This window comes from Danio aesculapii, chromosome 19, assembly GCF_903798145.1.
Source record: "Danio aesculapii chromosome 19, fDanAes4.1, whole genome shotgun sequence".
NCBI lineage: Eukaryota > Metazoa > Chordata > Actinopteri > Cypriniformes > Danionidae > Danio > Danio aesculapii.
Window position 1 is genome coordinate 24,355,334 of NC_079453.1, and position 13,340 is coordinate 24,368,673.

General features: G+C 37.1%; 1 protein-coding gene across 1 annotated transcript in view; it reads left to right on the forward strand.

Moving 5' to 3' along the window:
* The window catches only part of ywhaz (tyrosine 3-monooxygenase/tryptophan 5-monooxygenase activation protein, zeta polypeptide), a 28,686-nt gene extending 15,882 nt beyond the window's left edge, over window positions 1-12,804 (forward strand). The window contains exons 4-6 of the mRNA XM_056479369.1: window positions 8,243-8,406; window positions 8,521-8,616; window positions 11,829-12,804. Coding sequence (XP_056335344.1) covers window positions 8,243-8,406; window positions 8,521-8,616; window positions 11,829-11,888 — 320 coding nt within the window. The 3' untranslated portion in view covers window positions 11,889-12,804. The remainder of the gene's footprint in view (window positions 1-8,242; window positions 8,407-8,520; window positions 8,617-11,828) is intronic.
* The last annotated feature ends 536 nt before the right edge of the window (window positions 12,805-13,340 follow it).

Sequence of the window (13,340 nt, forward strand, 5' to 3'; positions counted from 1 at the left end):
TTCCAAAGCACTTCACGGGACTTTTAGTAGTTAGTAAGGTAGTCATTGGGTTTAGTTGTTGGGCAGGATTAGGAATGTCAAATAAGATCATACGTACTAATAAACAGCCAGTGTCTTATTGATAGGCTGGTTATAACTTTGCAGTTAATGCTGGTACTTAAAGTGTTACCGTTTTACTGTGCTTCACGTTTAAAAAAAAAAATGCTTTTACTAGGCCACCAAAATGCCATTTTTTAAAAACTCTTCAGCAACATTACTAGGGTGTGGAAGAGAGTGAGAGGTTTCCCAAAACCACCACCTGATGGTGTTTGATGCTTTTGAACTCAAGAGGTCAATCAATTAAACCCTCTTAATAGAGTTCGAAATCAAATAAAGTAGCCACAGACTCTGAGTTCATTAATTATATATCTGGAAATGGAGGCTGTAGGATGGAGGTTTAGATCTGAAGGTCTCGTGTCCTAGTTCATAAAGCTCTGGAGACACAAGCTGCTTGCAGATTAATTTGAGAACGTCCACTATGACGTTTTATGCCTCCTGTGCCTTGAACCCACACGCAATATCCTCGCTGTAGCTAATATATCTACTTCAGTGTATGTTAGAGTTATGTTTGTGAATTAGACAAGAATTAGCAAGACATTGTATTTTTAAGGTTCATCCACTGAGTTCTAGTTGTTTTAAAGAGTGTGCATTTGGTCTTAAAGCGATAGTTCACCCAGAAATAAAAATTTTGCCATTTACTTGGCATTAACTTGTTTTTATTTTTGTCATCATCATCATTGACATCCATGTTATTTGTTTTTCCATCCATTGAAGTCAATGGTTACAGGTTTCCATTAGCAATGATTCCACAATGAAGATTCATTTTTGTGAATCTATTTTAAGGATGTTGAAACATTAATTTAATTTTTTTCTATAAATGAGGCAAAAAAATAAACAAAGTGTGCGATTCCTCACATTTACTTACTAAATATTATATATATATATAGTGTTGAAGTAACGCATTACAAGAAACGCGAGTTGTGTAATTATTACTTTTCTGTGTAACGAGTAACGCATTATCTAGAAGTAATTTTTATAAGTAATAATATTCGAGTCACTTGTAATGCGAGTTAAACATTTTAACTTTCAACATTTTAAACATTAAGCATTTTAGTTTAATTCGCTTTAATAAGCTTAAATTTAATTGCTGAATTAAAATGAACATAGTCATGTTAAATCACTCACTCAATGAGAGTTTGTTGGAACAGACATAAACCAAGATGGCAGATCCTTAGATTTCTGCGACGGAAGTTTGCTCATCATTTTGAACGTATTGAAGTACAGGAAAAGGTGATTGTCTCAATGGACAGTTTTACTTCACTAATAAGACAAAAAGTACAAAAGTAGCAAGCACATTGCTTTAAACTTCCATTAATCTGTATATATGGCATGTAAAGCTCTGGGGTCGTGAATTTCTCAGGAGAAAACATCATCCTAAATTATAATTTTTGATACGTAGTTTTTTTTTTTTTAAGGTTAGGCAAGGTGTAGGTTATATTGTGTATTGTTAATTGCGGAGCTCCTCTATAAAAAAAAGTTCTGAAAGAGGTCAAGCCTCATGCCCGGTAAGAAAAAGTAACTCAAAAGTAACTTAACACTTTACTTAGCAAAAAAAGTAACTAAGTAACAGCTCAATAATGTAATGCATTACTTTAAAAAGTACCTTTCCCCAACACTGATTCTGTATGCATCGTCATTCAAAGATTTTGAATCCGTTTTGTTCGCCATGGTGTGCATTTGCTCTTAAAGCGATAGTTCACCCAGAAATGAAAATTCTGCCATTTACTTAACATTAACTTTATTTTTGTTCAGTTCATAAGATATTCTGTAGAATCTTGGATACTTGTAACCATTGACATTCATGGTATTTGTCTTTCCTACCATTGAAGTCAATGGTTACAGCTTTCCAATGTTCTTTAAAACATCTTCTGTGTTTAGCTGAACAAAAAATCTCAAACAGCTTTGGAACAAGTCAAATGATGGCAGAATTTAACATTTTTAATGAACTATCTACTTGAGCCTCAAATAGTTAAACATTTCAGACTGTATATTTTAGGCCTTAAAGTATCAATTCACTTAAGTATTCTATTCTGTTCATTTCAATCATTTTAAATGGGTCTTATTTTTAGCTTCAGAATGATTTTTTTGTTCATAGTACAGACTCTGCTTCAGATGTAGGTCTTAAATTTCAATCATAATTGGCTTAAAGTGTTTGCGAGACCTCCAGAAACTCTTTTTCTATGTTGCACAGTTCAATCTTCCTCTCACTTCCAATGCTGACATCTCTGCTGCAGATTGAGAAGCGCCACCGCTCCAGTCCTTTTGCAGAAAACACTGCAGCACATAGTTCAGGCCATCCTGCTCCACCATCTTTCATTTCATTAATGAGGCTAATGAGTGATTTCCCTCCACATGTGGTCTTTGGCTGATTTTGTGCATGGAAGTAATAATTCACCCTTTCCGATAGATGCATGAGGTTATTAGGGCTGCCTCTTCTCCCCGCAGGGTTTGATGAATTTTTAAGAGCCTGGTGTGTTTCTATGGCAGCACAGGAGCGAATGATCTGACTGGAGCTGCCATCTGTGGGATCGACAGGACCGGGGCTCTACAGCAGATCCTAGATCAGTCTGTGTTTACGCAGTATTACACTTAAGCTGCAGGTTTTTTCTCGATTCTTGCAAGAGAGGAAAGAATATCACTGGTCTGTTAGAGCCGAAGCAGTCGCTGACCTACTACTGTCAGTGTGATGGGCTGCGTGATCATCGCCATGGCAACAGCATCTGGCTTATGCGTGTTGTCCAGCTGGGTGTCGGCAGTAGGCAGAAGCTCCTGCGGGTGCGTTTAATATATGCACCGTTTGTCCATCGTGTCCTCGAGCTCTTCAAGTGAACAATTACTAGTGCTCATCAGGCACAAAGTGTGAAACGCTCGTTACAGATCTGCCTGTCTTTTTCAAATATTTATGAATTTCTCTCCAAGCGTGGATCAATACAGGCAGCCTCTAGCCCTTCGTGCACAAAGATATTGACTTACTAAGAGCTTCTCAGTGTGTGGAGGAGAATAAAATTGTCTTATTTTTAGCAGTTTGAGGAGAAAAAATAAAATGCTCATGTTTCCCTTTACACTAAATGTAATTTGGCATGGATTCAGCCTGAATCTATGGGGGTAAAACAAGGATAAACATTTATTATCATTAATTATTATAAAACCCATATGCAATATTAACTTTTATGCATGGTAGCTGTCATATAAAACCATTCTTTCAATTTTTAAAACTTAACATGCTGAGTTTGTGCTTTGATTTCTTAAAATAGATTCATAAAAATGAATTTTCGTTATGGATGTTGAAACATTCATTTTATTTATTTATTTTTTTATAAATGAGGCAAAAATAATGCAAAAATGGAATCAAACATATAATATATCCAAGCCTAAAGAATAAAATGTCTCATGTAAAAAGAAAAGATAAGTAAAAGAAGAAATAAGTTTAAGTAACAGACGAATGATGTGTGTGGTAATTGGGTGGGAAAATAATAAACTTGTGCTTCATCCCGATTTTTGACCACGTTGAAATGTATTTTTTGTTAAAGATATTTTATGTACGATATTTCTGTTTGAAAGTAAATAAGTCAAATCAAAGTGTGATTCCTCCCAGATTAATAAAGGGACTAAGCCGAAAAGAAAATGAATGAATGGATCACATTATTGTAAATATTCTATTCAGTGTTGGGAGAAGTGTTGTGCAAGTTACTTCCAAACTGTAATACATAACAGATTACTTATTACTGTAGTTTAAAAGTAACCCCTTACATTACAATATTACTGTCTCAAAATTGTAATATGTTACATTACTCTTATATTACTTTTTAGTTACTTTCACCAAAATAACTACAGAATTAGAACTTCAAATTCTAAAATGGCGAAATGTACTGCACTACATTTTACATTCAGTAGAAAGCGATATGATGTAGCAGAATGACTGTGACCTATCCAGGCTACTAGCAATGTAGTATATATTTGGCAGCGTGAAGGCTTAAGACAATGCAAGAAAGGATAAGAGCCAGAATCACAAATGATCCAAGTCTGTTAAAAGTATGGTAAAACTGATTATCTGGCAATATCTCTGAATAGCTTGACTGTATTCATATCAGACACAACAGGCCTATATGTAAACTCCAATGCCATGACAAGATGCAGATTTGTTTCTTTTCTTAATGTTGCCATTATTCACTTTAAATTCAGGTTCACAACACAAAACTGTCATGCACAAAGTGAGCTTGATGAACATTGCTTTCTCAATATAATACTTGTGCACCGATTTCCTCTGTTTGTGGACAAAACTGCTTGCGAGCTCTCAGATATACGCTGCTTGCGTGCAAATTTTCTCAGGCCCTCTCAAAAATGCACTGCTCAGGCACAAATTTTCTTGCGCGCTCACAGTACACTACTCGCTCAGTGAGATTATATTCAGACTCACAATTTGTGTCTTGTTCCCTCTTATATTCATGCTTTTTGATATGATTTATGTTAGTACACTATTTATTAACAATAACCAAAATAGACTTGCATATGACATTTTTTATCTAATAAAACAACGTTTTTGGTTGTATGGTATATGATGAAATAATTCCAGTTTCAAACACAGACATAAAGAATAGACGTTGGATGTAAAGAATACATTTTATTTTAAAAACATTTATTAAACATCCAAAAGGTGCCCCATACTAATCAAATAAAAAACATTTTAACAAAAATGTAACTAACACAAGCAGAAAAATAACTGTGATAGAAAATTTGATAATGTATTATAGCCTACTGTAATATTCACTCTTCAAATAAATGTCAAGATCAATCTCATTTCATCATGGCAACTAAAATAAAGTGAACTAGTCTCTGTTGTCTTCCACATTGTTGATGAGATTGTGGAGGACATTTTCCCTGTCATGTACAGTGTTTTGAACAGTACTACAGTAAAGTACTTTAATTAATCAGTTGTGGCAATACTATAGTTGCTATGGTAACACAAGTGTAATATAAACAAATTACCCAGTGCTGTAGTTTTTTTTTACAATATAAGTTATATTATACTACAATTCACCACACTTTACTGTAGTAAAACTACACTGTATGTCACTTTATCAGTTCACTATTCTTAATACTACAGTATGCTGAAGCATTCATTATCAACAACTTGTAAATAATACTAGCCTAAAACATAGGCAGTATACCTAACACTCAAAAGCACTAGTATTATTATAGAATTTACCGTAACTTTTTTTTAGTGTTTCGTGTTTTGTTTATAAATAGTGTGGCAATATATAAACCATATCAACATTCTTGGTGTAACCAATTGAACAGGAGGATCTCCGGAGAGCAAAAGCACGAAAGGAAGGGGAAACATGTGGCACAAATTGTGAGTCTGCATCATCTGACTGAGCGAGAGCAGATCATTCGCACGTGAGCAGCCGTGTTTTGTGCGTGCGACTGCGAGAAGTTTTGTGGTCGAGCAGCTTTGTCCACAAACAGAGGATTACATGAATGCGCTCTCGACTTGTAAAACTGTTCTTATGATATTTGTCAGTGAAATAACGCCATATGCACTTACGTCCATCTCGCAAATGTACTGTCTTTTGCTATTTTCATCTACTTGCTGCTCTTCTCTGCACGTCAGGGCTTAACGTTACTGTGAACCAGGCTGAGCCAATAGCCTCGGAGTCGGACCTCGAGCTCAGAGGCTAAAATCATTCCGCATTCAAAGTAAAAAAGTTCCAATAGCCTGAGGGAGATGATGACAACACGCGCATATATTCACTACCACGAACAGGAAATAAAACTTACTTGCGGTATTTTTATTTGTTAATGTCTTGCGGGCGAAAAGTTGTACCGACTAAAATATAACTGAAAATGTATTAGTAATGCCTTACACTACTGCGTTACAGGAAAATGTAATACATTACTGTAATACATTACTTTTGTAACGCATTACTCCCAACACTGGTTGGGAGTAACTCATTGCAAGTAATGTGAGTTACGTAATAATAAGGGTGACACAGTCACAGCCCTATCATCCTGCAGCCCAAGACCTGTTACTGAAGCTAAGCAGGGATGAGCCTGATCAGTGCCTGTATGGGAGACCACATGGGAAAACTTGGTTACTGTTGGAAGTGGTGTTAGTGAGGCCAGCAGGGAGTGCTCAGCCTGGGGTCTGTGTGAATCCTATTCCCCCAGTATAGTGAAGAGGACACCATACCATCAGTTAGCGTTGTCTTTTGGATGAGATGTTAAACTGAGGTCCTGATTCTCCGTGGTCATTAAAAATGCTATAGCACTTCTAGTAAAGAGTAGGGGTGAAACCCCATTGTCCTGGCTAAATTTCCATTATTGACCCTTACTGATCATGGCCTCCCAATCATCCACTAAATTGGCTCTATCACTGTCTTTCCACTCCACCAATAGCTGGTATGTGGTGAGCTGCCATCACATCATTCAAGTGGATGCTGCACACTGGTGGTGGTGTGGAGGGACCCCATCATGTTTGTGAAGCACTATGGGTGTATTGCCATATAAATGCACATTACTTTACATTACATTACGTTACATATTAATTTTCTAAGTAACGAGTCAAGTAACGCATTCGTAACAATTTAAGTAATAATATTTGAGTTAATTTTTAAAAAATGTTTCACTTTAGTTTATTTAATTAGCTTTAAAAATTAATTGCTGAATTAAAATTAACGTAGTCATGTTGAATCACACATTCAATGAGAGATGGCGGGAACGGACTGAAACCAAGATGGCAGAGACTTATGCAGAGTTCAGACTGCACGATTTTCAAAGTAGTCATGTCTGATGTTTTCACACTGCATGATTATCTGGGGTAGTGTTCTGTTGGTGCTATGTTTACACTGCAAGATGGATGGGCAAAAGGGGTTTTCACACTGCATGACATTACAATTGGATGAATCGCTGACAACTTTATTTCGGTACACAAACTACGTCTCAAAACCAAACACGTGACATGGAAACAACGTAGTCACTTTTGATATTAACTACATTTTGCTCACCTGGTCTTTGATGGGAATTATCAATTTTTCCTAAACTTTTTTTATTTATTTTCTTTTTTGACTTAGTTGAGGTAATGCTCAGATGACACATCAAACAGACGCAGGTGCTCATGCCTAATTTCCACTAGTTTTTTCTTAATTTCTTGGTTCCATATAGACAGAAAATTAGAGCTTTTAACTTCTCCCTCAACTTCCCGCTGGCCTGCAGATATCCATACTAGTGGATCCTGCTCTCTCATTGGCTGTAGGTAATTGCCAATGTTATTGTAAGACAAAACACATTTCACACAGGATGATTTGAATCGCAGACAGCTGACAAGGGTGTCGGGGACTCATCTGTGATTTTTATCTGATTGCGTCTTTGATAGTTAACACTGTGTGATTATTACTCATGTGATCGAGCACCGATTTGCATTTGTCTGCGACTTCTCAACCTGGCGGCGAGTCAAAATTTGGGCTAAAATCATGCAGTCTGAACTCAACATTAGATTTCTGTGATGGAAGTTTTCTAGTTATTTTGAATGCATTAAAGTACAGTGATTGTGATTGTCTCAATGGACAGTGATTTTAGTTCAATAATAAGACAACAAGTACAAAAGTAGCAAACACATTGCTTTAAACTTCCATTAATCTGTATATACAGCATGTAAAGTTCTGGGGTCAGGAAGTTCTCAGACGATAACTATCCTATATTATTATTTTTAATGTTTTTTTTTTAAAGTAAGGCAAGGTGTAGGTTATAACGTGCATTGTTAATTACAGAGCTCCTCTACAAAAAAAAGAAGAAAAAGTCTTATGCCCGGTTGGTAAAAGTAACTCAAGAGAAACTTAACAGATTATGAAATTCACATGAACTTTCAATAAGGACTCAAACATACTCTGATTTGCTGCTCTGAAAATATTTTAAAACGAATGTTAAAATCAGTTGTGCTGCTTAATATTTTAGTGAAACCCCCGTGACATTTCTTGCAGGAGTCCTAACTGTTGGTTTTGTTCATTATGATCCATTCTTGCTGAATGTAAAACACGTTAAAGGAGGACTGCTTCCGGATGGAGGTGTATTGTGTTGGTCTTAATCTGTTCTCTGTAAAACTGTTCAATGATTGTTGCCTAAATAATGTTCTTTATTTTATATACAGATATCATCCAGAAGTCTCAGGAAGGTTACCAGGCCGCTTTTGACATCAGCAAAGACAACATGCAGCCCACTCATCCCATCCGCCTGGGCCTGGCTCTCAATTTCTCAGTCTTTTACTATGAGATCCTGAACTCTCCAGAGCAGGCCTGTGATCTGGCCAAGAAGGTAAGAATGTGTACTCATACATATATGCAGTACACATAAAAATGTCTTATAGGATTTGTTTTGGTGAAATGTAATACTTGATGTTTACTTATTTATGTGCCTTTTTCTATGTAGGCATTTGATGATGCCATTTCTGAGCTGGACCAGTTAACTGAAGATTCGTATAAAGACAGCACACTCATCATGCAGCTACTAAGAGACAATCTGACAGTGAGTTCTTGTCTTTAGGTTCTTTTAACCCAGAATTAATATGATATAGAATTGCAGATTTTACTTTTCTTAAATACGAATGAGTAAACATCACATATTGATGCGACATGCAAACACATTGATGACTGATTTTGGTTGAGTGCCTGATATACTCAGTTCTTGTGTACATTTTTTTTAGTGGTAAAAAGACATTTGAAATAGCTGGTCAGTGATATGCTGATGGTGAATATTTTAGATTCTTGCACAACACCTTGCTTCATTCTCAATAATAAAAAACACACCCAAAAATGACAGCAGTAAGAGCATGGCAGGTTTTATTCAGGTATTGATCATTCATCATTCAAGCATCTGATAAATGTGGATATGTTTGCACAAGCTCTGCAATTCAGAGCTCTAGTCAAGTCATATCTTGTCAAATTTGTTTATATAGGCATTTATTTTTGTGTAGTTTCTTTGGCAGTAGTTTACTTAAAAACAAGCAAGAGTAATAATCGTGAAAAGCGCTAGAGTAAACTAGAAAGCTTCATTTAGAGTTATGTCAACGTTTTTACTGTAAAGTAGATTTCCAGTATGCTGAAGATTAAGAGCTGAACTAAGGACATTAACTGGAGAAGATCTTTGTGAAAGAAGGCAGAGCCTCAAGGACACAACCAGTATTGCATAATCACCACAGACCAATCGTAGTTTGAAGGTGTTTGTTTCCTGAAAAGTGTGCTTTTCAAGCTCTAGAATGAAACGACCTCCAAATAGACTTAGTTTGGCCCGATTAGGTCATTTTAAATGATCAGCTGTAATTTCAATCTATTAAGTTAAATTTTTGTTTTCAGCAAATAGAATATAAAACCCTGAACTTGGTACCTGAATCGGTACTTAAAATAGACACTCAAACAATGTTGGATTAAATATCAGCTTTTGTATTTAAAAATAAATCTTTAAATTAAACAGTATATGTCCGTGTGGGTTTCCTCCGGGTGCTCCGGTTTCCCCTACAAGTCCAAAGATGTGCTATAGGTGAATTGGGTAGACTAAATTGTCCGTAGTGTATGTTTGTGAAATGAGTGTGTGTGGATGTTTCTCAGTGATTGGTTGCAACTAGAAAGGCATCTGTGGCTCTAGGTTCCGCCCACACTCGTCAGCGCTACCAAGCCGACCAATCACAGAGCTTGCGCTACGCGTCCTTGCAACGTGTGCATTCAAACGGGGCTTCAGCGTCAGTGCTTGACCGAGGGCATGTTTGAAGTCATACCATCGCCGCCTATGAAATTAATCCGCAATCGCCTACTGTCTGAGCTGGAGAATTTACATAATTACATTGGTGCTTGAAAAGCTGACAAATCTCCAACTTCTGTAGTAAGCAACGCCGCTGAAGTCACAATTCAGTTCGGCAGTGCTTAAGTTACTCAATGGGGCATGTGAATGGGGTGTTTTTGAGAGGTGCGCATCAGCCACAGCAAGGGCTATGCGACCGCAGAAAGGCTGCGCTGGAGCATATGTGTGCGCTTGATGCAGAAATATAAATCAGACTTAATGTGGCGCGAATGTCCACTGAAGTTCAGATTTTCCAACTCGAACGATTTGCGCATCAAATGTGCAAAACTACGGTGGCCGGGAAGTGCAAAACAATATTATAGTGTGAAACACTTTTACAAAGCTCGAGACAAATTTACATTTTGAAAAACATTTTTACCTATCATAAGACACAATTACATAGGAAAAACTATTTTACCAAGGACAAAACAAATTTACATTTCAGAAAAAAATTACCAAAACGCAAAACACTTTTACAAGTCCCGAAACAAATTTACAATTACAGATTCCTTACGGAAAGGGAATTCACCACACACCGGAAGTGACGTAGTATGTACCACACACTGGAAAATATCAGGTCGTGTGTGACTTTCTAGACACAGGTTAACACGTCTACAACATTAAAAATCATGGTTTTATCAACTGCAATAAAACATCGTTTTGTCATTTAGAGCTATTCTGAGAAAATATCAGCATGAGAGAATGTAGAAACATGTGAACGCAAGTACATGGAAACAATCACAGAACGACATATGTTGACTGATAAAGATATTGAAACCGACCTCACCATGCAGACCTGGATAGCTCAGTTAGATAGGTCGGTTGATACCTGCTCTGAACCTTTTGACCTGGGTTCGAATCCCGTTGATGACATGTCAATTATAATAATTTATTTACATTAATTTTGGTTATATACTGTTCTGCTACAAAAATAATAAAATCAATAATGTTTCCACTGACACCCAGTAATAAGAATCTTTATTTGGTATGGGCATGTTTTGTTGCTGTAAAAAAGTGACGAATCTGCAAACGTGAATAGTTTACATCACCAGTTAACACAGACACCAGTTAAACCGCAACACCGGCTTCATTTAGTTTACTGTAAAGAGTCCTCAAGCAGATGTTTACACTGTGTAGACTTGACATCATGTCCACGATTACAGCATACGAGTGGCCCTCTGTAAAATATTGAACACATTGATGGAGTGATGCACTATGTCTGGTGTTTCCTTCTGGTCCGCGTCCTTTATAAACTCCAAGGACCGACCACACGTAAAGCAAAACCGCGTTAAGCTGCTTATGTGTTTGCCGCAAAACATCCCTCGACCGCAGTCTATGTTCGGTCACCATAAACTTTATTTATGCCATGCACTTCACAGTACGAATTTACCGCACTCACTACCAACAACAACACTTTTCCCCGCGTCACTCCCGGTTTGGGGTACTTTCCACGTCACTTCCGGTGTGTGGTGAATTCCCTTTCCGTAAGGAATCTGTAATTGTAAATTTGTTTCGGGACTTGTAAAAGTGTTTTGCGTTTTGTTAATTTTTTTCTAAAATGTAACATTGTTTTGTCCTTGGTAAAATAGTTTTTCCTATGTAATTGTGTCTTATGATAGGTAAAAATGTTTTTCAAAGTGTAAATTTGTCTCGAGCTTTGTAAAAGGGTTTCACACTTCTATTCGCATCTTTGCATTGACTTAACATGTAAATCACTTCCTCGTGACGCTTTATCCGCGTCTGGTGTGAATGCAGCATCAGAGAGGCGTTTGCGAACAGACCTACCGCGTGCACTTAAGTCTGATTTGAAAAATGGCTATGTAAGACTGCAACAATCCATTAAAAATAATTGCCTTTAACATGTATCCTGTGAATTTTTTTCTCTTTCTTTCTCTCCCTCTCAGCTGTGGACCTCTGACACTCAGGCAGACGGTGATGAGACAGAGGAGGGCCGGGACAACTAAAGCCAACTCTACAAAGAAGCTTTTCAGTCAGCACAGCGAGAGACAACGCTGACGCTTTTACAGTTCCAGCTTCATACTCACCAGCCCGTCATTTGTGTGTGTGTGTGTTTGGATTTGAGAGTGCAAAGGAAAGACCGTGTTTGTGTACGTGTGTTTGTTTGAGAGGGGGCAAACCTGCAGTTTGTCTTTCAAATTTGTTAACTGTGGATTGGAGATGATGTGTGTTCATGCATGTGCTGATGCGTGTCTCCATGAAGCCAACAGTCGGTGCGTATGTGAGAGCGAGAGAGAGAGAGCGAGAGTTTGCATCCTTTTCCGAGTTCGCTAGGGGAGCATTTAGTGATGGGTTTCTTGTGGCTTAGACTGAATTCTTCATTTTCCTAAAGAATCATGGGAAACAAACCAAAAGTCAGTATGAACGAGTACTTGTGACACATTGGGCTTGTGCAAGACATTCTACTTCAGCTGTCATGTGCGTTTTCTCATTGGTGAATATCGCATACAATCTCTCTTTGTCAAACACAGACCTAAGATCAAAAAACAAAACAAAAAAAAAGACTTGACACATGGCTTATACTGTAACTTTGATATAAGAGTCTTGTTACCGAAGCAGTAAGTAATGCTTTTAATGTGCTTCTCTGATTAATACCGTTTTCTATTAGGATTTTTGGTTTCGTTTTATTTCTACTACTACTACTTGCTAAATCTCGTTTTTAGTTTGTTTTGTTTACTCCTTTTGATACTTGGCTAAACTGCATGTGGCTTTAGTTAATCAGGGTGACTGGAGTTGGCTGATTGGGCTGCCTGTCTTTGGATTTTCATACAGAAACACTCAGCATTATTGTTATTTGTTATGGAGGGTGGGCGGAGGGATCTGGATTTCATGTTAGTGGAATTAAAACAGATAAAACACAAACCACGTGATCTGCTCTTCTTTTCGTCTTGCGTTCTGTTTGTGGTGTTTTTTTTTTTTAAAGCTTGCTGTGCCAGAAAGATTCTGGCTTTCAATTATTAAATTAGGTTTGTCCTAATGGAAATGCTGGAGAAATGAAAGTCATCATCAACTTGTGTCTTCAAAACATTTTTGAAAAGCAAATTAAGGTAGGCAGAACAAATAGCAAATTTAAAGGTCCCATGAAATTAAAATAGTTTTTTATATGTTAGTATCAGTATTACTATCTATTCTATCTATCTATCTATCTATCTATCTATCTATCTATCTATCTATCTATCTATCTATCTATCTATCTATCTATCTATCTATCTATCTAGGGAGCAGAGCAACATTGGGAGCAGAGAGAGGGGAAGGTTTGGCAAAGGACCTCGAGTTGGGAATGGAACTTGGGCCGCCATGAGCACGTCGGTGCTATATGTCGGCGCACAGTACTATTATGCTATTGGTGCTGACGGTATTATTCATTCATTCATTTTATATATATATATATATATATA